A 27,748-nucleotide genomic window follows, 5' to 3' on the forward strand; every position below is an offset into this window, starting at 1 on the left:
AGACTTTCTTTAATCACTTTAGCTGTCAGCTTTAAAAGGCTTTATATACTTTGCCAACCATATGGTGTTAATTTAGCTAATTTAGACATGTAACCATTATACAAGTATGCTTTTTTAAAATGCGAGAAGCATAACATTTTTGTTTCATTTCTGCTTTAATTAAAGTTTCAATAACGGAGTTAAGGTGGGCTTAAAGAAGGAACAATGGAAGTTTCTGATAGATTGATGCGTGCCTTTGTGGTTATAATTAATAAATGCCCAAAAGAAATATTGGTTGAAGGTGGCATCTTGCACCTTTTCCAGAAATAACAGCTTGACAATTAGAGGTAAACAAAAGCGGGAGCTGTGAAAAGTTATTCCCAAGCCTCCTGCCTCCCCTTCTCCTCAGTTCATTGCAAAGACAAACACCGAACACGCTTTCCATATTTTAGCATCAGAATTTCTGTAGGAGCCGGGCTGCTCTCCTAGGGTACCAGATACTGTTCAACTTCGTTCCTTCCGGTAGAAACTTACATCATGAGTGTAGCCGCAGAGCACACGAGCTCCCTGGGTTTTTACGTTTGCCAGACTGCTGTGGTAGGAGGACTTGTTGTCTCCACTCAGACCGCTTTAGTGTCAGGCTTCAAAAAAAAAAAAAAATTACAAGTTGGGCATAAAAGGACGCAGTGCGTATTGAAACCAGTGTTTACCATTGCTCCACAGCCGGTGCTGTGACAAGAAAAGTTGTGGCAACAGAAACGAAACGCCCTCAGACCCTGTAATCATTGACAGGTAAGGATGACTTCTTCATTTCTCAAAACAAACCCGCAGCAGCAGCCCAGCCCTTTCGCTTGTGCTCGGTTTCTAGCTGCTCCGTTTTTTGGAGTCTGGTGTGGAGCTCATCTTGTGAGTTGCACCATTTGTTGTCCGCGTGCGTTATCATGCACAGGTGGGTTGACTTGGAAACCTGGTGGCTCGCTCTGTGGGGATTCAGTAATTGCTTGCGAGTTGTCAAGGGAAGCAGTATCATCTGCCACTGCTCTCACTGTGAGGAGCACTTTATGCCTAGAGATTTGCTGGCTTTCAACCCAGAGATATGTCATAAAATGCTTTTTGCTAATTTGTTAACAAGTATTTCATTTTTGCCTTGTTTTTATCTCGGATGATAGCTGAAGTTGAGACTTGGGTGGCGTTGACTGTTGTAATTGTTGCCCAGTGTTAGAATGAATTTAATCTGCTCTCAATTAGTTGCAAAATGTCTCCTAATTTTTTTCCAATTGTGGCTGTCGCTTTATGTCAAGTAGCAAATATGTAACTAACAAACCAAAGTTGTTATAATTGAAACTAATTACACACGCTGGTTACATTTTCCAACATTAATTTCCATAACTAGATGAGCTGTATGCATTCTTTACCTTGCTGCTTTTCATCTTGTGATTTATCATATTCCTTGGGCAACGTCGCATCCTTTTAAGATACTAATCATTAGTCCTAATAGTGCTAATGTGCGTTTGGCATTGCTTTGGTCGAAACAACAAAAACATCCCCTTCCACCCTCCTCTTCCAACACTCACCCAAATCGCTGGCTTTCGGTGACCTGGAGGAGAGGAGGAGTCCTTTCTTCCCAACAGTGGGAGGAACAGTAAGAGGCCCAGTGTGTGATTGACTGCAGATTTCGCAATTGGTACCCAAATCGAATAAATGTTAGGCGTGTACATATGACACCAGTTTTGTGAGGCAGAGGGTTAGACGGTTTTGAAGAGGGGTTGAATTTCAGCAGCTTTTATTACAAAGTTATCTTTTGATCGTGAACTTTGCTGTCCAGTGTCTGAAAAATTAAACCCGGAAAACTCTATGAGTTAAGCCTAAAGAAATATGCACCACCAGTGGAGAGCAATGCTAATGTTTAACTAGCTGGGATAGCTGTTTGCTTAGTGGAGAATGTTCGGTATCTGACAGAGAGGACAGCTCTCTTATTAGTAATCAAATAGGGCTGACCAGTTGTGGCCGTCACTCAGGCAATTGAGAACAAGTTCAACACTTTATAGAACTCCAACTCCAAAAATCAATAGAATTATATTTGTCTTTAGTGTGGTGGCTATGGAAATCGTACGGCCTTGGATTGTCGTCTCGTCACCGAATTCATTTTATTTTGTTTTTGACTGGCTAAAAGTGTTTGAGCAGCTCCTGGAATCTTGTCTGAGCGTGAGATGCCTGAAGAGGTGGTGTGTGTTTGCTGGCAATGCAGGATTGTGAGGCGTGCCTCTTTTGGGTTGTCTTCGGTTGGTGAGATGGTGAGATTTTAGAAAGATGACTTCCTTTTAAATTGTGACGTCGTCAGCACAGTAACGGAGGGGTCGTGCCGATTCCACGAACGTTTGGGATACTGTGTGTTCCCTTCAAAATCACGTTGGGTTTGTGTACCATCCAATCATTTATCGACTGTTGATACTGAATACCTTTTAATACTCCGTTTTAATCCACGCGGTGGGAAATATCTTCCCTTGATGTGCAGAAATGTCCCCTTTCATTCTTGTTGGGATGCTCTCTTCTATTTGGTTAATTGAAGTGTGTGCCGAGATTACCGAAACCTTTCTGGTCTAAGAGAAGTGTGTGATCATTTGATATTCCAGAAGCGTGAGAGGAGGGGAAAAATGTAAAAACATTTGGCTAATGGGTTTACCAAGTTTATTTGAATAAGGAGGATTGCAGCCCCATTTACGCCTGGCGTAAATGCTTTGGAGGTCTTAATTATTGATGAAAAATCTGCTTGGCTTCTAAATTCAAAGATATGACAATTTTACAGGAATTTTAATCACCTTCCATGTTAGGGGTTTTGAGGTAAGGATAGTTTCTTAAGTAATGACAGACAGAACTGAGAACAGACAGGGCTGATGGGGGGGTGGGAGGGAGGGGAGGGTGGGTGATGGACATTGAGGAGGGCATCTTTTGGGATGAGCACTGGGTGTTGTATGGAAACCAGTTTGACAATAAATTTCATGTATTTAAAAAGAAAAAAGAAGTAATGACAGACAGAATGTGCATTTTTAGCATTCTTAAGAGAGCTGTCACTGACAGTGGATAAACATTACTTATTTTGTTGCCTGATGGAGATGCTCGTGAAACCGTTACCGTATTGGCTCTTTCTCCAGTTTAAGGTCTGTTTCTAGGGGAAAAGCGAAGAATCTCGTGTTCGCTAGGGCAGGTTGTGTTAATCGGAGAAAGAAAAAAAAAAAACACCTGCAGGAGGGGAACATCTTTAGAGAGGTGCAGTCTTTCACAGCTGAGATGAGTTTCAATTCCATAATGATAGTCATTTCTGGGGGGGGGGAGTGTTGCCTCCTAAAATTAGTCGCTCATGTTGAGTTTCTAGCCTGTGCTCCCTCTGGAGTATTGCAGGATAAAAGATCCCATCAGATTGGTGAGTCAGTCTACAGGTCCCCATCAGCAATGTCATCACTTGGTTAGTTGGCTTAAAAAAGAATTATATACAATGTGCTTCGCCAGCTCCTTGTGGCCTTTGGATACATTTAGCAGGTTCTGACCAGATAAGGCATATTTGTCCTGAGGATATAAACCAATAGTTCCAACCTGAATTGAGATCAATGGGCCCACATTTGTTCTAACCCACACCGAGCCTCTTCCTGCACGCCGAGACTGCTTCTCTGTGTTATGAGAACAGAGGAGTAAACTTCCCGCTCTGGCAAGGAAATCACATTCTATAGACTCTGATGCCTTAAATCAATTAATTACACAACTTAGTTGTCTTTCAGAAGCATTAAATACTCATGAACAGCATGGAAGACGCGCTTCAGAGGAAAGAAGGGGGAAAAGTGAGGATATTTTGTATTATCAAACCCTTTTAATTTACCAGGAAGGTTTCACCTACGTTAACTGTCATCTTCCTCATAAAACAATGCCAGACAAACCATCTTTTATAGCCCCGAAAATACAATTCCACTGCAGTTGACGTAAGCTAACGTCACGACTTGTGGGGTAAAGGAAAGGAGAGGCATAACGCTGGGGAGTAAAAGCACGGTCAGTGGACGCTACGGGACAGGGTCCACGGTAGATCGCAGTGACCTGTGGGGAGCCAGACGCAGGGAGGGAAAGGTGTGCGTGTGCATACGCACCCACGTGCACGTGTGTGTGTGTGTGTGTGTGTGTGCACATGCATATGTAATTTCTTACGGTGTTCCTGAAAAGGATGGGAGTATCATTTTCCTCATGGAATAATGTTTTCTGGGAAAACACAAAAGCAGATGGTTTTCATTAGGAACACCCATTGTCCACATATCCCAACTATGAACAGATAAATCTCTCTCGTTTCACCCGTACATTCCAAGGGCTGTAAATGATTACAGGATGTCGGTGTGGCTGCTAAACCAGAACCACACTTTGGCTCTCGTGCTCCCCCTGTGCCATCCTGGTGAGTGCGCCCGGGCCCTCCTGGAGGTGCCCAGCAAGGCACGCGCCCTCGCCTCCCTTGCGCACTTGGCCCCCCGGGTGGACCGGGGGCGCCCGGGCCCGCGTGTTGCAGCCCGCGAAGCGGCGGGCGCCAGGCGCCGTTACCGTCCACGCGGGCCGGGTCGCACGCCGTGTGCTCGCGCGGTGCCGGGAGCGTGCTCGGCGGGGCGGTTCCAGATGGCACGGTCTCAGGCGTCCTGCTCGCTGGCACCTCCGTGGCAGGCAGCGCCCCCTCCCCGGTAAATCTGGCATCGGTCTATAGAGTCGGGGAGACTTCTCATTCCAAGTCTGTCCTACTTTCCTGTCTGGAAGCCAGACATCTGTTTATCCCATTTTCTTTCATACAGAGTTTGGAATAGCTTTAGTTTGGGGGGGGGGGTGGGGAGGGAAGTTTTGTCATATTTAACAGCTGTTACAGAATTTCAACCCTGTGGGCTCTGAAAATACTTTTCGGCTGACCTCAGATTTTTATACATAATCGACGTGGGGTTGTAGAAAAATATTATTTACTTAACCTCTCATTGTCTGTGATTTCACATCGTCCTTACTCTGATGTGCTAACTACCAACAATTTTAACTTGCCCCCCCACCCCCCCGCCCAGCCTTGCTTTGATTCATTTACACGTTTTAACTTTACACCTTTAAAGTGATTGCAGAACGGTAGCTGAAGACCGATTGGAGATTTTCTTCCTTTCTTTTCTTTCTCTCTCTCTCTCTCTCTTTTTTTTTTTTTTTAGTCAACAGTGTTTCCTTTCACTTCCTGTCACAAAGGTCAAAGAGAGCCGACCTTTGCTGGCGGTCCCCCTCGCTGAATTATTCATGGCATTGACTTTTTGTCAGCACACACAGTTGTGCTCTGGGACATTTTATTCATTTACCTCATTTAAAGCGCCTTTCTGCACCTGTTCAAGTATTAATATCATGTAATTTGGGCCTAATGCCGATTTTGCTGAACACTCATTATATTTTTTATTAGCTATATTTCCAAACGATTATGTATGATTATTACCAAGCCTTACAAACAGCACCGGGCTATTCCCCAGCCCTTTACATCTTCTTGTCAGGTTGTTTTCAGAAGCGGGGAGGATAAACATTTGACCAGACCCACTGTTTTTATTCCTACTCCATCTCCAAGCCGAGAACTTAAAGCTTCCTCCCTCATGGCTTTGCACGAGCGTGATTAAATCCAACTCTGAGGGAGCTGTACAAATGCCAGCATTTATAAGGTCAACGCTTTTGTTAAAAATGCTATGTAAATGAGGATCTGCAAAAAGGGACATTAAATAAAATTAAATTCATTGTCTTCTTTAATGTCATTTACATTTTGGCTAAGCCCCGGCCTGTCAAGGAGGATTTTAAAAATAATTTTAATTACACATCATTCAGGGATCTAGGGTGTTCTATTCAGTAGCATTTGGATGCCCTGCAACACGGAGACTGTTTATTAACTGCCTAAACGACATCACGTCACTTCATCTGCATAACGCGATGAAAACAGTGCAGTTTGGTGTGAACCTTCCCTTCTCGGTTTTCCTGAAGATGGGACTATAATTATCCGCGAACAGGCCTTGGGATCCCGGAGCCCTCCTCTTGCTCTCGGCCGTGGGTTTGAGGCGCGGAGCGGTTCAGGGTGTGTTTGAATACGCTGGGACTTCAGCGGAGGGAAGACATTGGCCAGGAATTTGGCAACAGGAACACACAGTTGGGATGAATGGATGTGGCTACAAAGAATCTGATTTTGCCTGGCACCGGCCCCATCTGGCTTTGTCACACTCAGGTGTGAATGGCTGTTTTATTCCCTGGCACGCCAGCGGGGAGAGGCAAAAAGTTCATTCATCCCTTAAACATTTTTCCATAAACTTCTGAAAATAAACAGGAGAGGAAGCACTACATTACTGTCTCACAATGACATGCTTTCACTTACACAGGGAGACACCAGAAACAGGTCCGACTTTGTTCTCCCCACCCCCCCCACCCCACCCCCCCCACCCCCGGCAGCCCCAGGATCGGAGGAGAGTCTACATCATACATGCTAAGTCCGTGTGCTGACTGTCCCCACACGCCACGGTGGTTCGGGGCCACCACCAGGCCCAGCGCCCGCCTCTCTGGTCTAGGCCGAGGAGGCCCGCGGAGATTTATGGCTGTGCCTGGCCTGGGTAAGGGCTCCATGGCCGAGCCAGGCAGAGGCTGGGTTTTAAAACCAGCCACACACTCGTCATGATTTCCGCAACACTCTCAAACAACTCGGATTCTTGACCGCTTGTGCAAGGGAGAAGAAGCCTCTTTGCTGCCTCTGCTGCTGCTGCAAGCAGGAGCCCGGGGCAGCACGCAGGCATGAAAATGCAGGGGGCGGAGGGGAGGGGCTGGAAGCCGGGCCTGTCAGAAGCTATACTCCAGGAGGTATGTTGACGCAAGCCATTCCGTGCCTCTGCGGCAGCCTTATCAGGTGAAAAGCAAAGATATTGCCAGTGCCTGTAATTGTGTTAGGATGGCTTGGATGAATTGGATTACCTTATGGAAAGCCGTCCAAACTCGGGGTTCTGTTACGCATGCTTACAGGAAGCAAATAATTACTCTCTGTGCACCAGCAGATAATTGGGGCTGGCCACAGGCCTTCTCGTGCCGCCGAAGCGGGAGGAGCTGGCCTCGTCAGAGCGTTTAGGAGACAAACCGGGAGGGTGGTGGTCCCTGTGCATGTAGGCGGCTCACGCTGATGCTGTGATTTCGGTTACTTTTCAAAGACGGTGAATAATTTATCAGAATTCAAACTACCAGCGGCAACGGGCGGCACGTTGGAGGAGATAAAAATTGCACGCTCTAATGATGGAAATTGTCGTTGCAGACAGGAAGTGATTGACAAGTAGGGATGCAGGAAGTGAAAACTCAAGGAGCTTAGCCGGGGCTTGGGCACAGCTTCTGGAGCTTGTGCTCGGAGAAAATGAAAACCATGCCCTCCCGTCAGCCCGGCAGAACACAAGCGCCTCTTGTTTGTTTATCTACCTAGCAAATCTCCCCAAAACGTTTGTGGTCAAAAGTCTACATAATGAGACGTTATGCTGGTATTATTAATGCTTTAAAATAAAAATATGGCTATAATTTAGAAAAATAAGCAGAGGAATTTTATGTGTTAAGGGTTTTTTTTTGGGGGGGGATTGTATTTTATAAGCTGCTCGGTCTTTGGGGGTAACTAGGGTTCATTAAATTGTAGAAAGCTTGAAGAGGCTGTTTTCAAAACTATTTATTCAGCAAACAGTCTGTCCTATCTATCAACATAATAAATGCTATACATTTGCGACCAACCAGTTCGATGAAGGGCACGGTGGGGGCTGGGGCGGGGAAACTGTAACGGGTTGTTTTTGAATCACTGGTTTCCCTTTCCCTTTAAAAACAAAACAAATGAGAACTCTCCCTCTAATTCCTTGGCTGGAAGTTGCTCAGCTAGAAAACACTCCAAATGCACGCGGGGCCGTGGAGCCAGCGGTGGACCGAGTGCCGCGTGTGAGCGTGCACAGGGGCAGCCCTGCTTCCCCCAGTAATTCACTAGGAAATGAGTTTAACATGTGCGGAAAGGAAGGGCTCAGAGTTTGCGTCGTTGGAGGACCCAGAGCCCAGGCCCCGCGGACGGAAGGAGTGGGCTCCAGCTTGCCTCTGCTGGGTGTGGAGGGGAGCTGCTCGCACATCTGGGGAGGAGGCCGCGGTTAGCCCTGACGGGCAGCTCCAGCCGCCCCTGCCTCCGCCTCCCTTTCCTCCCCCACCTCTCCCTGCCCCCTCCCCCTCCTCCTCCTCCCTCCTCGCTCTCCCCTGCCTCCTCCCTCCTCCCTCCTCCCTCCTCCCTCCTCCCTCCTCCCTCATTGCCTGTATTTTCCCTTTTCCCTCTCTCTCAGCAGAAGGCAGCGGGGGGCAGGGTGCCGTGTTAAAACAAGACAAAACTTGGGCAGTGTTTAAGGCCCTGAAAACATTTGCCCTCCTGATGATGAAGTTCCAAAGGGGGAAAGAGCCGCCTTGACCTGAGCCCCCATCTCCCCGTCCGAGTAAAGGCTTCAGCAGTGGCTTCCTGCACATCCTCACACCCCGATGTAAGTTTTCACTGAGACGGAGACTTTTCGCAGGAATGGCCGGTCTGGATGTGGTGGTGTCACTGGAAAACGGGTCTGCAGGCCGCCCCTGGCGTGGGGCCATCCGAGGGTGACCTATGTGTAGCATAGGAGTGTGGGATTCGATTGTAGGCACAGGTGGGCGGCACGCCTTCCCGAGACACGTGTGGGGGCAGGCAGGTAGGTCACCCTGACTCTAGGTGGGGGACGGGGCCTGCATAGAAGGCGCAGCAGGGAAGGGTGCCCCTTTCATCTCAACCAACACCCGACAAGACCAACTAGGCATTGGGGAGGGGTCGGGGATGGTCCTGTCCAGTCCTGTTGAGGAAGGTGGGGGGGGCCCTCCCTGAGAAGGCCCTGGGTTTTCTAAGACCGTCAGTATCCGGGGATGTGGTGTGCAGGTACCCAAATCCCGTCCTGGCCAGTCTATGCAGATGTCCTTTCCAAGTTGTTGCCGCTCAGGCCACGGGACCATCCAGCTGTGTGGAATGACATCCCGCGGCCAACAAGAAAGACCAGGAGGCACAAAGCGGGGCTGAGGACGGGGTGGTCACGGAGCAGGGCCACGGAGTCCACACCTGCGGCCAGTGACAAACCACCCCTACTTGGCATTTCCTTCCTCTGCATTTGATATAGATTCCAAGGTGGTCTGAGAGTGCTTTTTAGAAAAACTGATACTTTTTTTTTTTTTTTTTTTTTAAGTGAGCTCTAGGCCCAGGGCTGGTGGTGGGGCTCGAACTCATGATCCCGAGATCAAGAGTCCCGTGTTCCCCTGACGGAGTCAGCTGGGTGCCCCCAGACTTCATTTTCTTAGAGCAGTTTTGGGTTTACAGAAACATGAGAACCCGGGCAGAAAGTACGAAGTCCCCATATTCCCGTTTGGTAACGTCTGGCCTTAGTGAGGCACGTTGTTACAATTGATGAGCCAGCACTGATACGTTGTAAGTAAACCGAAGTCTGCTGTTTAGTTAGGGTTCACTCTGGATGCTGTGCGTCCCAAAGGTCTTTTCCTACGACAGTGTCATGCAGGGTGGTTTCACTGTCCTAACCATCATCTGTGCTCTGCCTTTTCGCCTCCTTACCCCCGGCCCCGGGCAGATGCTCATCTTCATACTGGGCCTGTACTTGTGCCCACTCTAGAATGTCAGTCATAGAGTTGGAATCGCACAGTGTGGCCTTTTCAGATTGGCTTCTTTCGCTTAAAATCTATTTTAAGAGCCTTCCATGTATTTTTACAGCTTTATAACCACTAATAATACTTTCTGAATTTCTGTTTTTCTGTTTTTTCCTTATGAAAGGTTTCTGGGCCGTGTTTTCCCTTCCATTGACTGTGTTTTTGTAGTGAACTCCCTTACTCGTGAGCTTATCGTAGCAGTTAGTGCTTTGGTATTTGGATGTTGTCTGTGGGTGTTTCAGAAGTTTACGTGATCCACCCCCATTTTTGTTTTTAAAACAGTTGGCTCCTTTGCAAAGAAATGAAAACTTTTTACCGAGACTTTATTTAAGTGGTGTCACTCCATTTTGCTTATTATTCGGGTCCCCACCCCCCACCCCCAGAAATACTTCTTTGGAATATTTAAATAGCACGGGCCATAAAAGGAGAACGATTAAATTATCGGAAGGCAGAATACTACACTGTGGCCTGAAAATGGAATGAATTCAGCATTCAGCGGAGTTGTTGGCTTTTTTGGTTTAATAAATTAAACTACAAATTTTCCTAATTGCCAAACAAAATGTTAGGCCAGCTTTAGCCATTGCTGACAGTGAAACACAACATAAAACCTGCTGAGAGTTATATGTGGTATTTAATATGAGACAGAGCAACGAAAGGGTTTTATGGCTAAGTATGAATTCACACCCAGAGCATTTGGTTCACATTAGGAGAGGTTTGTAAATCAGATCAGTGTGCGGGGATGGGGTGGTCCCCAGCAACCTCTCTCCTGTCTCCTTCCTGATATTTGGTTATTGGAATTGCTACCAAAGGGATCTCGCCCGTCCATTTCCATTTTCTCAATGAAGCGATTTGTCCTCTGACATCAGGAAGATTGGGTCAGGAAATAAGTGGGGGATTGGATTAGACGTGATGCTCATCCCTACCGTCCGAGGTCACCGGCCTGAGCCGGCCACCGGGCAGCAGCCATCAGTTACCGAGACGTGGGCTGCCCATCGGTCCTTGGCCGGCGGGGACCCCAGGGAAGGTGAGAAGGATCTGGGAAAACTGCTTTCAGGGGAAAAAATGGCAATAACTATCATTTATTAAATTTGACAAGCAGGTTCTAAATATAACAGCCCTTTTCCCAAAGATCATTACTTTGAACAAATAAATGAGTTATGCAAGTTAATAAACGGCTAGGTTCCCCGTCCAGAGGCGTGCCTTTGTGCAGCTCAAAGATACATCCTGCTCTCTCCCGCTGCCCTAACGAACGGCGGATGCTCTCCCGTTTCTGCCGGCCACCGAAGCTTTTGTGTTGGACGCGCTGCTCGTACGCATATAGCGTGCCCACGACAGTCTCAGAAAACGCTTGGCAGTAAAAATAAACTTGCCTTGGTTGAGAACGATGTGACACGTGGATGTGCCTTATCGTTTCGAAAAGGCTTTCGTACACGATTGTGAATTAAGCAAGGTCTAGGAGTACATTTAACTTTAAGGAAGGACACGATTTGTCCGCTCCCGTTCTCGCGGTCAGAAGCGTATGTGCTGGGCTGGGGCGTTTGTCACGACAAGTGACTTCTTACGTTCCCTGAGACCCCATTATAATTACCCAAACACATTTGTTCCCATTTATTAGCCTGTGAGCAGTAACTAATTTACATTGTTTCAGAGTTGTGTGTTATGGTAATTTATTGCGTGTGCTGGGGGTCACACAGAGTTGACCAGTCGGCAGGGCAGACCCTCGCCAGGCAGGGTCCAGCAACGCACAGGCAGCGAAGCCAGGGGCATGTGATTTGGAACCTGCTACGGTCTTTTTAATCATGTTTTGATTTATTCTCTGTTACGTTACTTGCTTTACTCTTGTTCCCTTTCTGTTTTTTAACAAATCAGAGCTGGGAACAGGATTTTTTTTTTTTTTTTTTTTTTTTTGAAGGAAATGGAAGCGATATCTCCTAACGAGTGGAAACTTTTACTAATGCCCTGAATAAAATATTTGTCAGCGGCCTCCACTAAACGTAAAAGCAGTCCGCAGAGGAAACAATGCCTTAACTGTTCCCTTCTCAGAGCGGACTTCGTTATCAAGTTGAGGAAAAAGGCTTGTTTAGGCAAAAATAATGATCATAAATAGAGCTGTATAGTGGGGCTCGGAGGAAGCAGTGACAGGGTCTGCCATCAAGAGCAGCAATTCCAAGGAAATATGAGTGTTCCGATCCAGGGAAGCAGTAATTATCTTTTTGTGAGGAATGTACAATGGTGTCGGATGATGAATTGATCGCAGATTGGAAGCGTGGTTTAACTGTCATGTACAGAGATAAGAGGGAGCCCCGGGATTGCTCATCGCTTCTGCTAGTTCACAGCCAGCCAGTTTATTAGCACAAATCCCAAATGTTTAGTAAACTCATTAGGTTCCATCTAATGCTAATTTATCATCATAGATGGAACCCTAGCAGTGGAGGCCGGAGGACTGTGCCGAATCCACATGATTTACAGAGCTCTCTGATCAATCACGTTCTTTGCACTGGTCATTTTTCTTCAAATGCTTTAAACGGGCCTGAGTGATCCATACGATTAGGTCATGGCAATCGGTTAGGGTTCTCCGGAGTTATCTTTCCTGTGATGGTTATCTGAAAGGTTAAGAAATCCTATACAGTCTGACGTGGGGAGAGCTTTGGTTTTGGATGGCTTCACCATCTCCCCCCACCTTCCTCCTCGTCTCTCCCCCCCCCCGCCACCCCGCTCCCCACCCCTCCCCTCCCCACTCTCCCTTTTCCTTTTACAATCCAGTCACAGAGTCGAATTCAAAGAATTTCCTTGCAGAATCAGTTTACCAAGAAATGCATCACGGTACATAAATGTCAAGTACAGTTTATTCTAAACTTCAGACAGTGTTTTTCTTTTAAAAAATCAAGCTTTAAATGCCCAGTTCTCCTGACATTTTCGTACATATTCTATAGTGTTTTCGAAGAGGGTAATAACCTTTGCTTGATCCTAGGCAACAGCTGCAAAGATAATGAAATTCTTATGATATTTCACCAGGTAAAATGTGAATTGCAGAAGAAAAGCTATTGAATTTTTATGGATCTTAATCGCATAAAATGAGATTCATGGGGCATACGTATAACTATACTCGGTGGACCAGCGGGCTGCAGTTGTGGGAAAGCCTCGCCGTGCGGTGTGAGGGGCGCTCTGGCTTGCACGAGAACGTTCCCCAAACGCTGCCTTCAGCTCTCCCTAAGAGTGATAATGAAATATGACAGAAATTTCCTTGTGCTGGATCAGTGAGGTCCTGCACGGCCTGTATTAATTCATCTGACTTGTGTTCCAGGTCTTGATTTACCTTATGATTAAAAACTTGTGTGGGTTTGCTCTCCAACTGAAATCAGATCTCCCTGATATCACTGCAGCCTAGCGATATTGATCCCTATTTAACATCAAGGCTCAGAATTGATTGGCATTGATTAACAATAAAAACGCTCTCCTCCGTGTCCAGCCAGCGAGCCAATATTCTGAAAGACATACGCTGTGGTGTTCTCCGCATTGACCAATCTGAAAAGAGAAACGGCCCCACCCGCAAATAAACAATATATTTTAATGTTATTGTAACTGGATGCTGGGCCGGCAGTGCAGATTGATTTCGTTCTTGTTGTATGAGATAAATATCTTTAATAAAATCCTCATTTTATTTAGGATTTTACAGGAATAAGTTGATTACTAGAGTGGTGATATTTTCTTCTTTTCCCACGGTGTAAAAAATGGATTAAAACATAAAGGCTATAATAACATAACACTGGAGGTGAAATGTTAATCAACTCAGAAATCACGCACAGGGCGGGAAAGTCTGGGGAGATGTGTCACCCGGGGGGGGGGGGTGGGAGACGCGCTGCTTCTCGCGTGTGCTGGTTTTACTGAGCATTTTACAGTGTCGGCTGGGCCTGTTAGCCCGCCACTGTCATGTGCTGAGGGCCAGCTTCCCTCCGTAATGTTGAGCGAGCATATGGTTCCAAAGAGCGCGGCACGGAAAAACCACTCAACAGGATCGAACCCAAAAGCCTTAAAGAGACTGTCTGTTTGTTTCTGTTTTGTTTTTACTGGCTAGCGTAGATGCAGCCTGTCAAAAGCATTTCTAGCCATTCCCTTCACTAGTGGTAGAGGGAGGAGAAAACGTACGAAGGAACACAAATCAGGAAAGTCCTGGGCCCCGAAAGTTCTGACGTGCGTGCAGGGGCCGGGGGGGGGGGGGGGCTTGTCTTGTCCCTGAGCCCGACTGGTAACTCTGGTGACCAGTGGGTGCTCATCCTTACCGTCCAAGTGCACCGGAGGCCAGGTCCAGCTGAAAGAAATTATCCAATCTCTAACATCCAGAAGTTTACAGTTATATAATGATGGAGAAAACCACAAAGCCCAAGGGATGTCAAATTTTAGAGATACTTTTAAAATGAAATTATCCAACCAAGCCTATAAGACAACCTTCTTGTACTTAAGACAAAAACGACAATCTGGAATTAATTTTTTTTTTTGTGATAGGGCAAATCCAATTTGCTTCTTTAACTGTTGATTAAGGAATCCGTTCTACAAGGCTGTCCCCTGTAAGTATTTGCTGTTTATTTGTCTGTGGAGAGCCGCTAGAATCCCCTCCAACTGGGAACGCGGGTCAGGCATGGCTGTAATGAAGAGAGCCGCCTGGCAGCATGCAGACGCCTGGGCTGGCCCTGTTTGTGCGCAAGAAATAGTTGGCTTTCTGAGCAGCTAGGGGAGGGTCGCACAGTCACCTCCCGTCATGCAGGCAGTGCGGTTGAGAACGGGAGACAGGGTTTGTCTTACGTGCAGCCTTTCCTGTGGAATCTGGAGGAGAACGTCCATTAGACAGCAGCAGATTAGTCAATGCCTTAAATCCGAAGGTATGTTACACCGAGGTCCACTGAATTAACGTCCAAGTGTGGTCTGGAACACCGAGGTAACTGGTTTCACGATGAACGCCTGTTACCTGAACATTCTGCGCAAAAAACAATCCTCCCCCCACCCACGGCCCCATTTACATTTATTTGTACAGGAGGAGTGTCTCTTTTGGTCTTTTAAAGTCCGTCGTAAATATTTAACACGGTGTTTCATCGACGTTATTTAAAACTAAGGTCTTAACCAAAGATGGGTTCCGGTGCAGTCGCGAGGCTTGCAAACAGACAGGTGTTGCTGAGAAGGAATACCTGTTATTTTTAGTCTTTAAAAAGCAGAGATACTGTCTCTGGACGAGGCCGGCCTCCCCCCACCCCCACCCCCACCCCGTGTCACTCCGTTTCCCCAGATGCCCCCAGGGCCTGAATTACCTGCTTCGCAGGTTGATTTTACCTATTGGTTCCGGAGCTCGTGGGCGCCCTGCTGCTGTCCAGCAGTCTGCGAGGTGTCCTTGCAGGCATACAACAGCCCGGAGCTCTGGAAAGGGACACGGTAGCAACTTCGGTGTGCTTTGTTTTGTGTGGAATTTACCTGAAGTGTTTCCCCACCAGCATCAGTGACAGACGCGTGTTCCGTTTTTGCGATTTTGGAGGGGTGATATTTGTCGGTGCATCTTGTAGGGCCATCTTGGGGCGGAGACCCAGAGGACCGAAGGAGAGTCCTGACCACCCGAGGTGGTGAGGTCCCCGGTGGGAGGGTTGGGGGTGGAGCGGGGTGGGGTGGGGGGGGCTGTTCTAAAATCGTTCCACATCCACAAGGATGTATATCAGCCAAGAGACAACCACTTTTTTTTTTTCTCCCTAAAAGCTGTAAACGCAAAGCAACCAGGCTGTAAGGAGCTGTGGTTGGCAGTCAGAGGGGGGCAGGCCTGTCTGCCCCAAATGTGGGGCCAGGCTCCCCTGGTGATAAGAGACATTTCTCTCGTGGCTGGAGGGACTGGAATGCGAGAGCTGGGGCACGGCCTGTGCATTAGTGGCCTCCGTCCCTGTGCAGTGGCCAGGTCCCCTGCATCTGCCCCCGGACGCTTCTTCTGCCCGCCCCTTGTAACTCGATGGGGCCTTTCTGTGTGCCGCTCCCAGCCTGTGGGCAGGCCCCCTAATTGGTGCCTCCAGCCGGTCTCACCCTTGTCCCCTGACCCCGGGTCCCATTGCCCCGAGGACTGCTGTGTCCGCTGGGCCCCTCCCCCCGGCATGGCCCCTCCCGAGTGCAGTGCAGCTCATCCAGTGCTTGTGGCTCCCCTCCCCCCATGCACGGTGACAGCCACTGGAATCGCATGGCTCTTTGGGCGTGGGGGTCCCTCCCCACGTCTTCTTTCTGAAACCCTGGTGTCCTTTAGGCCCGGTTCAGACTCTGTGTCCCCAGAGCCCCCTGGCTGTGGACCCAGGCCACCTCTCCCGCGGCTCTGTCGCCTCTGGCCTGAGGGCCGGTGCTGTTCCTGGGTGCTGACATTCTAGAAGCAGGGGTGCAGCCCGAGGCCCCCGCGGGCCTCGAGACAGGCGGCTGGGCTCCCCCTGTGGCGCTCAGCGGCCTGTGTGTGACGACTGAGGCAGAACAGAAGTGTGCACTGTCCCTACCACGTGTTGCGAGGCTCCCCTGCCTCTGGGTTCTGAGCTGAGGGCCAGAGCCCCAGCCTGGCTTGTCCTGACGTCCTCTGCTGCCCTGTAAGCTGAGACTCTTGCTAAGTCTCCCTAAGCCTCCACAAGGTCCTTTCATCCCTCCAACTTCACGCCTGCCAGCAGCCCGAGCTGCGTGGTTCCTGATATCCTCTCGCCCTACCTATCGAGGTGGGATGTTTTACTTTCCTGATTTAAAACACGCACGCGCTTTCCTGCCCTGTTACCCGGTTTCCAGTTGATTCCGGGAAGCACGGGGTCTGTTCCTCCCTGCTGCTCCCAGAGGCCTGTCTTGGGTGCCCCGGCCCAGAGGAACGAGGGATGGGTGTCAGAGAGAGGCCTGGTGAGAGGTCTCTGGGGAGGAGGCCCCGAGACCCTCCTGGGTGCTGCCTGTCCCGCTCCCTCGCCCGTCCCGCCCCTTAGCGAGTGAGAGGAGGCAGCAGTCCCACCGTGACGGTTCTGACACCACCACTGAATAAGCAACAGCAGCTCCCGTTTTCTACGTGCCACTAAGTGATGTGCCTCCAGCAGCCCAGGTCCGGTTACAAGACGGCAGGTCCTCAGGTTTGGGGACATGAAGAAGCTTACCTGAGGTCACTCAGCTGGGAAGGGGCGCAGCGGGGATTTGAACCCAGGCCGTTGGGGCTTCGCTCCTTGACCCTTCCATGCCGGGCACGTGGGACCCTGCCCTTCACGGCCCCCGGGGGCCTGTGGTGCTCACGTGCCAGCGGCCTGGGGGGACTCTGCATTTGAACTTCCGGTATGATCCGGGGGAGTCTCCCTCTGTCCCCTTGAAAGTTGAGGGGTTTTGTGCTGACCTCTCGCAGGGCGGGGTCTGAGAAAGACGAACAGGGGGTGAGGGCTGCGCGTGGCGTGCAGGTGTGCTCACGTGTGCACAGAGCGGCCCGTGTCTGTGGTGGGGGAGCATGCTGTGAAAAGTAGCGTGGACAAAGTCGTGTGCGCACACGTGTGCTGATTTGGGTCCGGTGAATGCAGCCGAGCACGGGTGCTGCTGTTACGTGTGGAGGCAGTGGGTGTTCCGGGCTCCGTACTCGTCCCTGGGACTCGGAGCATCCCTGTCAGAGGGAGGGGCGTGGCAGTCATCTCCCCAGAAGGAGATGCAGGCTGGAGGGACACGGGGGACCCTCCCCATCCAGGACCACAGGCACCCATGGGCCTGGCGTGATTGCTCATAGTTGTCTGAATGCCGTATCTAGAAGGCTCACTCATAAGCGCAGTTACAAAGTGGGTACCGTTTCCTTGGCGCATAAAGAATTCAGACGTAGTCTAGCGTCAGCCTGTGCGCGGCACGAGTTTGCCATTGACACACTAGGATTTCTAGTTCCGTGTGGAATTCTAATTCCGTCTATCAATCAGAAGTGCGAAAGGGATTCAATCTGATTAAGCTCTGTGACTGGAGAAATCCAGAGGTGCAAAGTTATCATGCCACGGATGTCTTTAGTAGAAAATGCAAATGCTGCCTGAGAGTTGGCCGGCTCTGACCCGGATGCCCCTTGAAGCATCTCCTCACTGAGTTTGGTAAAACAAACAAGAACGAAACAGCGCAACTACAAAAAACACGTCTGTGAATGAAACCTGCACAGTCAGAACCCTGACGCACAGGGAGGTTCACGCACCTCGCCAGTGGCCGTGGTGGAGACCGTGAACGTCATCACGGGTTATTTTTACTTGTGATGAAGACTTGTTTCTGTAGATTTAAATCATCATACCGTTTTCAGGTTTTAACCGGTTCTCAGCCCCTTGTGAAGTGACAGGAAGGCCACGGAACCGAGGGAGGGGTGAGTGGCCGGCCGGGACGGTGGCGGGAGACAGTGAGGCTGCCAATCAGATACTTCCTTACCCAAGAAGCCAGCTTTAACTTCGCTTTGTCTCTTCTCTGCTTGCAGAGAGCGGCAAGTCTTAGAAAACTCTCTGCGCCGTTACCCTCCACGAGTCCTGCCTTCTGGTTGGGTGGGATGATCTGTTTCAGAGATGTAGTGACCTTGAGTGTCCAAAGTTATTTTGTGCAGGGGAGTGGCTGTGGTATTCCGCACGAAGAAGAGAGACACAAAAGAAGCCTTGTTTGTTTGGAACAGGTCAGGGGTTCAAGGAGGCTTTGAAAGGCTCAAGTTGGGATAATTGAGTTATCAGATGTCAACTGTCCGCTTTCGTGAGCCCACGTCTTTATCCTCTGTCAGTCTGATGGGATCCAGAAGGCTGGCCGGTGGGTGCGCCCTGGTTCCACCCCCAAAGCCCCGCTGCTGCCCCAGGTTGGTTTTAGGAGCCACGAAGGCGCTGGATAGCATCTCGCCTTCTCCCTGACTCAGTGGTCTTGAGGTGCTCCATGAGGGGAGCACTCAGGTCCTCAGGTGACACCTGCTGAAGACGGCCCCTTGTCTGCCACCAGGTGGCCTCACTCATACCTGCGTGTGCTGGCCTCCCAAAAGTCTGCTCATTTCCATCTCCCCGCCCCCGGCTTAAAACAAAACAAAACAAAACAAAACAAATAAAACAAAATAAAAACACTGGTTTTCATTTTAGAGCTGAATGCATGGTGTTTGCTGGAGGGCTTCACTGGGAAAGCTGCGTGTGGGACCCCAGAGCGCCCTCTCGGAGTGGCCTTGGACAGAAAACGTGCCCAAGTGGAAGAAAGGTTCTTGCTGGTTTTCCTGAAGGATGTTTGGGTTTGGGCCTCTTTACAGTGTCTGTGATTTGGGGGCACCGCTGTGTATGTGACGCGAAGGAAAACGAGCTTGTGCTACTTTTAAGTAGTTTGACTCCTATGTTTTGTGAAAACAGGTCCCTGTGCCTGCTTTAGAGAAAATAACAGTATTTAGGGAAAGGGCGATTTTATTATCATGCTTTTCACCTTTCAGAGAGGTGAAATGGTAAAATGTGCTGGAATGAAGTGTTTCCCCTGGAAATCCCTCAGGAGTTGTCACGTGTGGTGGGCTGGTGAACCTGGCCTTGGGGAGGACTCCGGGCTTCCTCGGAGTGGCTTCTGGTGGCTGGCCTGGAGGTGGGTAGTGGTGGGACGGGGGAGGTTGTCTGCTAGACCCCAGCTGTGACCCAGACCCTGTGCAGGGACAGACCAGGCCCAGGGCCGCCCAGGAGGCGACGGATGGCTGGTCTTTCTCTTCCCCAGAATCCCAGTTGTGCTCTCGCAGGCGCGTGGGGAGCCCCTCAGTGCACCTGTGCCTGTGGGAGTAAGTGCATGTGGACCGACGGGAGGCCCCTCCCCGCCTCCAGCAGGTGGCAGGAGCCCCGGTTTGCAACAGGGCTGATGTGTCCAAAAGCTGGGAGGTGGGGCATGAGTCCTGCTCATTTTTCTTATCATCGCCCATTAGCCTTTTCTGCTTCTGGTCTACTGGGGCCTCCCCAGGGGGGAGGAAGCTTGTCTGCCACCTTTGGGCGCCCAACCCCCGCCCCCATCCTTCTGCATGCACTGGGGGAGCTGCTGCCCCACCCTGCTGCTCAGACTGGGGGCTCTCTGCAGCCTGGGGACTCGAGGCCCCGTCCTGTCCCGGGGGCACCTGCTCCCTGCTGCTTGGGGGCCTCTCTCTAGTCGTGGGGTCTCAAGTGCAGGTTCGGGTTCTCGTGGGTTCTGAGGCAGGGGTGTGTTTGAGCACACGCGTGTACTGCCGTCTCCAGGTTCGAGGGACTCCATCTGCTCCCTGGCGCAGTTTGCCGACCCTCGGTCTCCTGTCCCCAGCCCACGGCATGGATCCACTTCTCGTGTGCTCTGCACGGAACGCCTGTGCCTTAGAGCTGCTCCTCAATGTAGCCGCCTGGAGCCCAGCACTGGAAGGTCCAAGGGCGCAACTTTGTGTAAACTTAGGGTTTTTCTTGGCGAAGCTGGCGCCCCGTGGTCTTGTCTGTTCCTGTGGGGGCATCCACTCCCACCCCGACCTCCTTGCAAGCCAGCCTCCCTGCCCACCGTGCCCTCCACCTCCTGGCCTGGCCCCCGGCTGCCCCTTCTCCTCCTGCTCAGCACTGTGAGCTGTGGACGTTGTCACCAGAGAGAGGCCACCTCCGGGCCCTCCTCCCTGCCCCTTGGGACAGATGTGAGGTGTGCGTGGCGGGAGGGGTGGGTGGGCAGAGCCCACGTGGCAGGAGCTGGTGGCCTGGGATGAGCCCGGGCCTCCTCACCTCTAGGGACCTTCCTGGGCCGCTGTGTGGCTTCAGTGAAGAGAAAGGACTTTATAGACAGTCAGGGGGTGCGATAGTCTGCGACGTGTTTTTCATTCCATAATGGAGTTCTGTAATTTTATGACTCTAGTAATTGCCGCCGGAGACGGTGCTGCACGGTCCCTGTGACTCTGCCGGCCACATGGGGGGTGGGACTCCCAGAAGCCCCGCCTCCTGAGGCTGAGTGTCGGGGACGGGCCCCTGGCGCACCTGGGCTTCTGTGGGGGCCCCGTCTGCCTGGGCCTGGTCTTGGCCCCCTTTGGCATGTGGCCTCTCCCATCATCCGCCCGTGTTAGGAGCTTCCAAGCTACCCCAGGCCTCTCGCTGCGGCTCGCATGGTGCAGCAGGGGCTGGGCCGTGGGCTGGACGCACCTTTGTCTCAGTGCCCTGAGGCAGCGACCTCCGTGCGTGGACTGGGGCTCTGGACTTGTCTGCACCACAGCTGGGTCGGTGTTAGGGACGGTGGCCGCGAACTGTCAGGCACCGGGGGCCTGGTTAGGAGGTATTGCCAGCCTGCTGCAGGTCTGTCTTGGGGCGGGTGGGGGGTGGGGGCACGTGTCCAATGCTTCCCCTTGAGCTCCTGGCCTCGTGCTTAGTTGTGAGGCCCGTTCTTGGGTCCAGAGCGCCACGGGCATGGGCACCTGTGGTGCCATCAAGGAGATCCATGTTGGCTGGAGTTCACGGGAGAGGCAGAGTACTCACCTGTGTCTAGATGATGGCGCTGCGTCCCCCCCCCCCCCCCACCCCATTCCAGGCAGAGAGGGACCTGCCATCCCTACCTGACAGCTGAGAACATCTCAGGTGGCCCATCGCAGGGGCGGACTCGGGAACCTTGCTGATTTGGGTGCTGGCCGTCAGCAGTGCACGAAACCCTCCAAAATCTCCCCTGTGAGAAGGCAGCCCAGGGTGCTGCTTCCCTGTTCCTGCTCCCCAGCTCGGGTTCTCCAAAGGAGACGGGACAGATTCCCGTGGCCCCCATGTACTGGTGAGATCACCACCAGACAGTTGCTGAAGGCAGCAGGCAGTTGCTGAAGGCAAGAGTGTCATTCCTCCTGATCCAGGCCTAAGGTGCCAAGTTCCACAGGGCTCCAGAAGGTTCTAGAAGGTTCCAGAGGCCCAGCTTTGTGTGAGGAATGAACTTGGGCCTCTGTGAGGGCTGCCTTGGGCTCCACAGCGCCCGGACGTGTGTCCCGCGGACTCAGGTCTGGCCCCGGGAGGGACAGCTAAGGGCTGAGTGTGAAACCAGTGGTGCAGCCACGTGCCAGCTTGCATGGCGCCTGTGAGATTGCTCACCTTGCTCACAGCCTCCAGGCTTCTCTTCCCAGCAGGAGCAGAAGGAGCCCGAGAGGGAACAGGCGGAAATTGGAGGGAAATGAGGGGGAGTGAACTTAGAAACTCCCAGCCCAGCACTAAGCTGCCACTTAATAGTATGCAAATGAGCCAGTCGTCAAACAGCTACCCGGAGAGAAGTGCAGGGAGCTCACAGGAGGGCCTCACGGGGGGAGAAGCGCCCACAAGAGCCCAGTACACTGCCAGGGGCCTCAGCTAGAGTTGCTGGTTATTTACTGAGCACCTATTATGTACGAGGGGCAGCCGCCCCCAGGAGACCACGGCCTCTTCAGTTCTGTCTGGACCTGCACCAGGCACCTTGCAGCATTTGCTCTGAGCCCCTTGGTGAACCCGGGAGGGAGCATCATTGCTGCCAGGAAGGCGGGAAGGCTTCTTGAGTGACGGAGGAGACTTTGCAAGGTGGACAGAGATGCTCCTTTAAGCGTGTGGTCGGAGTGTAGGTGGTGAGGAGGCCTGTGGGAGACCACAGTTGGTCACAGGTGAACTTGTCCCCCCCCCCCCAGAACACAGGTCACCCAGTGAAATCTGCACGTCAGACCAGCAAGGACTGAGGCTTTAGGGTTAAGTATAGCCTATGCAATGTCTGGGACATACTTACCCTAACGCCTCAGTCCTTGCTGGTCTGACGTGCGGATTTCACTGGGTGTGGTGTGGTTTCCCTTGCAAATCTGGAAACCCTAGTCTGGGCAGGGCACAGGGGCAGAGGGCTGTGTCTGCATCCATGCATCCGTGCTTCTCTGGAAGCACGAGACTGTGCAGGAGAGTCGGGGTGGAAGGGGGTAGGGGTAGGCCCAGGGAGGCTGGTGCTAGTCCCCTGCTGAGGCCCTGTGGCTGACACCGGTAGCTGTCTGCAGGGCTGTCCTTGGGCACCCCCTCACCCCCTTTCCCGGAGGACTCCGACTCTGCTGGAGGGCTCGAAAGGGGCCCCGCTGGGGTCTGGGTGGTGAAGCGAACAGAGGCGATATGTTGAGGTGTCGGGGCCTTTAAAAAATACTCCCCATGCACCCCCAGTGAGGCCTGCAGGATTTCATCGCAGTTGGTGAACGGGATCCCCACTTGCCCACTCACGGGTCCGCTTGACCCTCTCTGGCTTCTGGAGGGTCCGAGATCCCTTTTCCTTCTTCCGTGTGTAAAAGAATCACTTTGATTCTGTAACCGAATGCCATCTACCGTGCTGACTGGGCTGCTTTTCAGTCACTGAAATATTTCTAAACACGGGCAGTCCGAACAGCACCCCCCCCCCCCCCGCTGCCCAGACCCCTCACAGCACCCTGCCCTGTTAGCTCCCTGCACCCCTCTTCCCGGAGCCCCCCGTGGCTCCTTGTTTGTGGCTCCTCTTGGGCCCTGCGTGCCTGCGCTCAGAAGTGGCTCGCAGAGAGGCAGATAACGATCGCTTCGGCAGAATCGGGACCGACCCGCCTCTGCCTCCATGAATCAGACTGATTTCGAGCGAATGAGATTTTAATCACCTGTCACTGCCGCCCGCACTTTCTCTATATTTATGATAATTTTTTTGGGTCTTTTTATTGAAATCAGTGTTGACTGAATCAAGTAATCCTGATTAGCAATCTTACTGTACCCAGTCAAGAGTGAAATGCATCCCAGGCCTGTTGGTACACTGAGCATTCTGAAATTGAAAAAAAAAAAAAAAAGAAAGAAAAAGAAAAAAAAGGTGAAGTTTGTTTATCTTGGTAATAGGTGCGGGCGGGGGCCTTTGAGGACGGCGGCCGTTTTTAATTGTTCTCGACAACCCCAGCCGTGGCGGGGCCTCCTGCCTGCAGTCCTGGCTTCCCGGCTGGATGATCTAGTTATCCGGTTTCTTTAACTTCATGGCGTCGGACAAATGATGGCTGACCTGATTTTAGTTAGTTTCTGCGGTTTGAGACGAGAGATTTGCAAGCACAGGGATGGTCCAGCGGGAGACGGTTCCTTCCCGGGGAGGCTGTGCGGCGTGCGCCCCCCGAGCCCCTTCACCGTATCACCCCTGGAAATGCTGACGTATTGATCTCTTAGGCAGTGGGATAAACTGTGACGGTGACAAGTAAATAGAAGCTTCGAACGTGCTCCTTCTGTCTCTCCAAGAGGGAGCAATCGATCACGAGTGGCATTATCAGAACTGCCGCAGCCCCGAGATGTAAGGGTGCGTCCTTCCCGACACCAGCGAGTGGCCCTCCTCGGGCCTGAGATGGGATGAGGACCAGCTTGTGCGGGGATTGTTCCCAAACGACCGGGCTTTTCTCCTCGCGGGTCTTTATTCCGTCTGCTCGCGGTGAGGGCCCAAAGTGAGAAGGGGGTTATGCACTAAGGCCTCTGTCTTAGCGTCCTATCCGTGGTAGTTATAAAAGCGACAGTAATGCCTTCTGCTTCTGAGAGATTGCTTTCAAAGTCAAATGACTTCCAGGTACCCACAGAGCTGCTGCCTGGCCGCGGGTCCGTGCCTGTGGGGTGGCGGCTTCCTTCCACGCTGCCCTCACCTCCGTCCCGCCCAGGCCGGGTGAAGGCCAGCCCCCCATCCTTCTGGCGCCGGGAGAGGGGATACTGTGCCTTCTTCCCCTGGCAGTTCAGCTGCCCCTGGGCACTGGACGCAGGTCCGTCCTCTGCAGAGGGCCGCTGGGTCTTGGGTTGGTCACCTCTGAAGGCGGCTGTGCCTCCTGGGACGGGGCCGTGGAGAGGAGCACCCTGGCCCCAGAGCCCTGGGGGCCCCAGAGACCAGCGGAGCCCTGCTAGGGAGCTTGCACAGCTCAGGAGAGCCGGATCCCCTCCTGCCTTGTGTGGTGGGTCGGAGAGAGCACAGAGTGATTCTGGTGACTTGTGGTCAGCGGGTCTTGCTTTGTGAGAGGAACAGAATGTATCCAGTGGCTGAAGGAGTCAGTGGGCCCGAATCGGTTCTGGTACTGAGGCTGGCGGAGCAAGAATGGGAAAGTGAGTCATGAAAGTCGCCCGTTTTAAACCGTTCAGACTGCGGTGCTGATGGTCTGTGTCAGGCATCAGAGTAGGCGCCGGGAGTGGGGTAGGCTCAGACCTGCCCTCAGGCAACTCGTAGCCCAGCACAGGCACACCAACCCTTGGGGCTACTTGGTAGATGCCATTTGGGGGTTCACTTCTCAAACAGGTGGCTGACAAAGTCGCCACAGGCAGGGCGCTTTGGCATGTAATGCTGGGGTCCACTGTGGCCATCAGGATCTGTAGTGTGCATGGCACAATGCTCACACCCCCACCTGGCTTTCCAAGGATGGTCCCAGAGTGCACTTGGGTTCCAGGAGAACGTTTAGGGGCCCGTAATGACCTTACCTCAAAAAAATATCCCGAAGACATTACCTTTTTAAACACCATCCTGTCCATAGTTTTACGGGCTCTAGTGTTTGTATCTTAGTAACGCTCCGAGTTGGGTAAAGCCTCCTCTTGTGCCAAAAAGAAATTGCTCTGGTTTGTACATCTGTTTTAAGGAAGTCCCATCGAATCATGTCCCTGTGCTTGGTGACCCTCCTCTGTGGGATAGAATGTGGTGCTCGGCGTCTGGCTGGGCCACCTTGGAATGGGTCTAGGGTCCACCCGCCCAGATACTTACTGATTTGAATGTCTCTGCCTCAGATTCAATTCCCATCTTATGTCTATTAACACCTCATCACCCAGTCTTCCCAATGCATTATTAAGAAGGCCGTTCTACGAATGTTTACATAGCACTGAATACATCTGTGTTGGCCCCAGCTCTCCGCCGGCGGGCTTGTGCTAAATAGAGTCCTTTCAAGGACTGAAACCTTCCTGTCTCTGCAGTGTCTGGGCACAGCCCAGGGGCCCTTGCTCAGGACATACTAGGGGCTGGGCCTGCAGGGCCCCCTCAGACTTCAGACCTCTCTGGTCCTTTGCATAGAATTAGCCTTGAACCTGACAAAACGCAACTGTTAATGAATTAAAAACTGAACGAGGCGGAGAACTCCCCGGAGGAGCCAGAATGGCTGCCGTCAGCTCGCGCTCACTCAGGGACGGTCACAGAGTCCATTAAAACAGCGAAGGCCTGGGGCGCCTGGGTGGCGCAGTCGGTTAAGCATCCGACTTCAGCCAGGTCACGATCTCGCGGTCCGTGAGTTCGAGCCCCGCGTCGGGCTCTGTGCTGACGGCTCGGAGCCTGGAGCCTGTTTCCGATTCTGTGTCTCCCTCTCTCTCTGCCCCTCCCCCCGTTCATGCTCTGTCTCTCTCTGTCCCAAAAAATAAATAAATGTTGAAAAAAAAAGAAAAAAAAATTTTAAAACAGCGCAGGCCTATGGATGGAGCACTTCACTGTGCCATGACCACCACGAAAACGAGGGAGCCCCGACCCCACGGGAGTAGGGGAAGTCAGTCCCGGGAGCCCCGACTGTGGGATACTAGGCGGCTGTTTAGAAGGTAGATTGGTGTAGGGGGCGCCTGGGTGGCTCCGTCGGTGAAGCGTCAGACTTCGGCTCAGGTCATGATCTCGCGGTCCGTGAGTTCGAGCCCCGCGTCGGGCTCTGGGCTGACGGCTCGGAGCCTGGAGCCTGTTTCCGATTCTGTGTCTCCCTCTCTCTCTGCCCCTCCCCCCGCTCATGCTCTGTCTCTCTGTCTCAAAAATAAACATTAAAAAAATTTTTTTAAGAAAGGTAGATTGGTGTGTAAATTGGAAACATTCTTACTACGTTCTTAAATGAAGTGAAAAAGATATAAAAATGTATATACTACGTGATCCTGATTTTTTAAAAAACGTGGAAAAGGAACTGTGAGGAAATAGAGCGGTAATTGTGGTTAAGCTCAGGGTGGTGAGTTTATAGGTGATTTTTATGTTCTTTGTATACTTTTAGGTATTTTCAAAAAATTTTTACCATGTGCATTAATTATTTTTATGATCCTTTTACAGTGACTGAGACGCATTACACGTCAGGTTTCTGAATCAGTGTGTAGCATCTGAAATTGTTCTTTCCGGGGTGGAATGCTTTGTGTTTCCAGGACCGGAGTGAGTGGCTCTGAATGGTGACGGCTCCTTCAGAGCTCACCTCCCCCGATTCTCCCCGATTTCTGACCGTGGGAGCCGTGGGCACCCGTGGGAGCAGACACAGGCAGTGCAGGGCTGGGGGGGGCTGAGTTCTCTAAAAACGGACACGTGACAGCATGGAAATGTGTAAAAAGCGGGCAGAAATACAGTTCACAGTAAGTTCCACCTACCCTGTTTCTGTGTCCTTCCTGAGTGTGGCCCACAGGGCCGGGAGGTGGCGTTGGGCGTAAAGTCAGTACGGGCCAGACAGCTTCTCGCCTGCAGACCCTTCTTCTCTAATGACAGCCTCCAGGGCCCCCGACCTGCCGGGCAGTGTCTCTTACTGTCCTCAGGGTCTGAGGTGATGTCTGAGGGCAGGACACGGAGGCAGAGTGAAGGCTGAAAGGTAGAAGATAAAGACAGTGACGTGCAACCCCCCAGATCCCAGAGGCACTTGCTTACGGCTGGAGCCAGCAGCGTAGACAGCGTGATGCCCAGAGAGGTGGTGAGCTCCCCGTCATTGCCAGACTCTGCTTTTTGGCGCAGCAGGAGGGACCCATGTCTGCGACTTCAAGGCTTCTGGGTGCTTCTGCTCCCGTGCGGATCGGTTACGATTCGATCGATGGAAACTGCTGGAAGCATGTTCTGGATCTTGTTACTCTAGTCTCAGAGTGGGGGGAAGCCAGGAACTTTCATGCATTCGATTGATTCGGAAAGACGTTTAGTCCCCTTGGTACTTGAATCTGTGAGGCCACGGTGTGCTCGTTGGGGGCAGGGGCATTTGCAGGCCTTGCTGCCACCTGTACAGCCTGTTTGGTTACCCCGATCAGGCCGCCAGTACCTGGATTTACGGTTGTTGGCTGTTCACTTTCCAGGCCTCATTAAAAACCAAACAAGTCACAGCTTCCTCTTGTCTCTGACAAGCTCCAAAGTGCCCCGAGGAGCACTGGTCCCAGGGCTCCTCAGGGCT

The 27,748-nt window shown here is 51.6% G+C and overlaps 1 protein-coding gene across 1 annotated transcript in view; it reads left to right on the forward strand.

Annotated features, from left to right (window-relative positions):
- Positions 1-27,748, forward strand: part of EBF3 (EBF transcription factor 3) — a 107,959-nt gene that overhangs the window by 5,443 nt on the left and 74,768 nt on the right. The window contains exon 6 of the mRNA XM_032595300.1: positions 703-771. Coding sequence (XP_032451191.1) covers positions 703-771 — 69 coding nt within the window. The remainder of the gene's footprint in view (positions 1-702; positions 772-27,748) is intronic.

This window comes from Lynx canadensis, chromosome D2, assembly GCF_007474595.2.
Source record: "Lynx canadensis isolate LIC74 chromosome D2, mLynCan4.pri.v2, whole genome shotgun sequence".
Lineage (NCBI taxonomy): Eukaryota > Metazoa > Chordata > Mammalia > Carnivora > Felidae > Lynx > Lynx canadensis.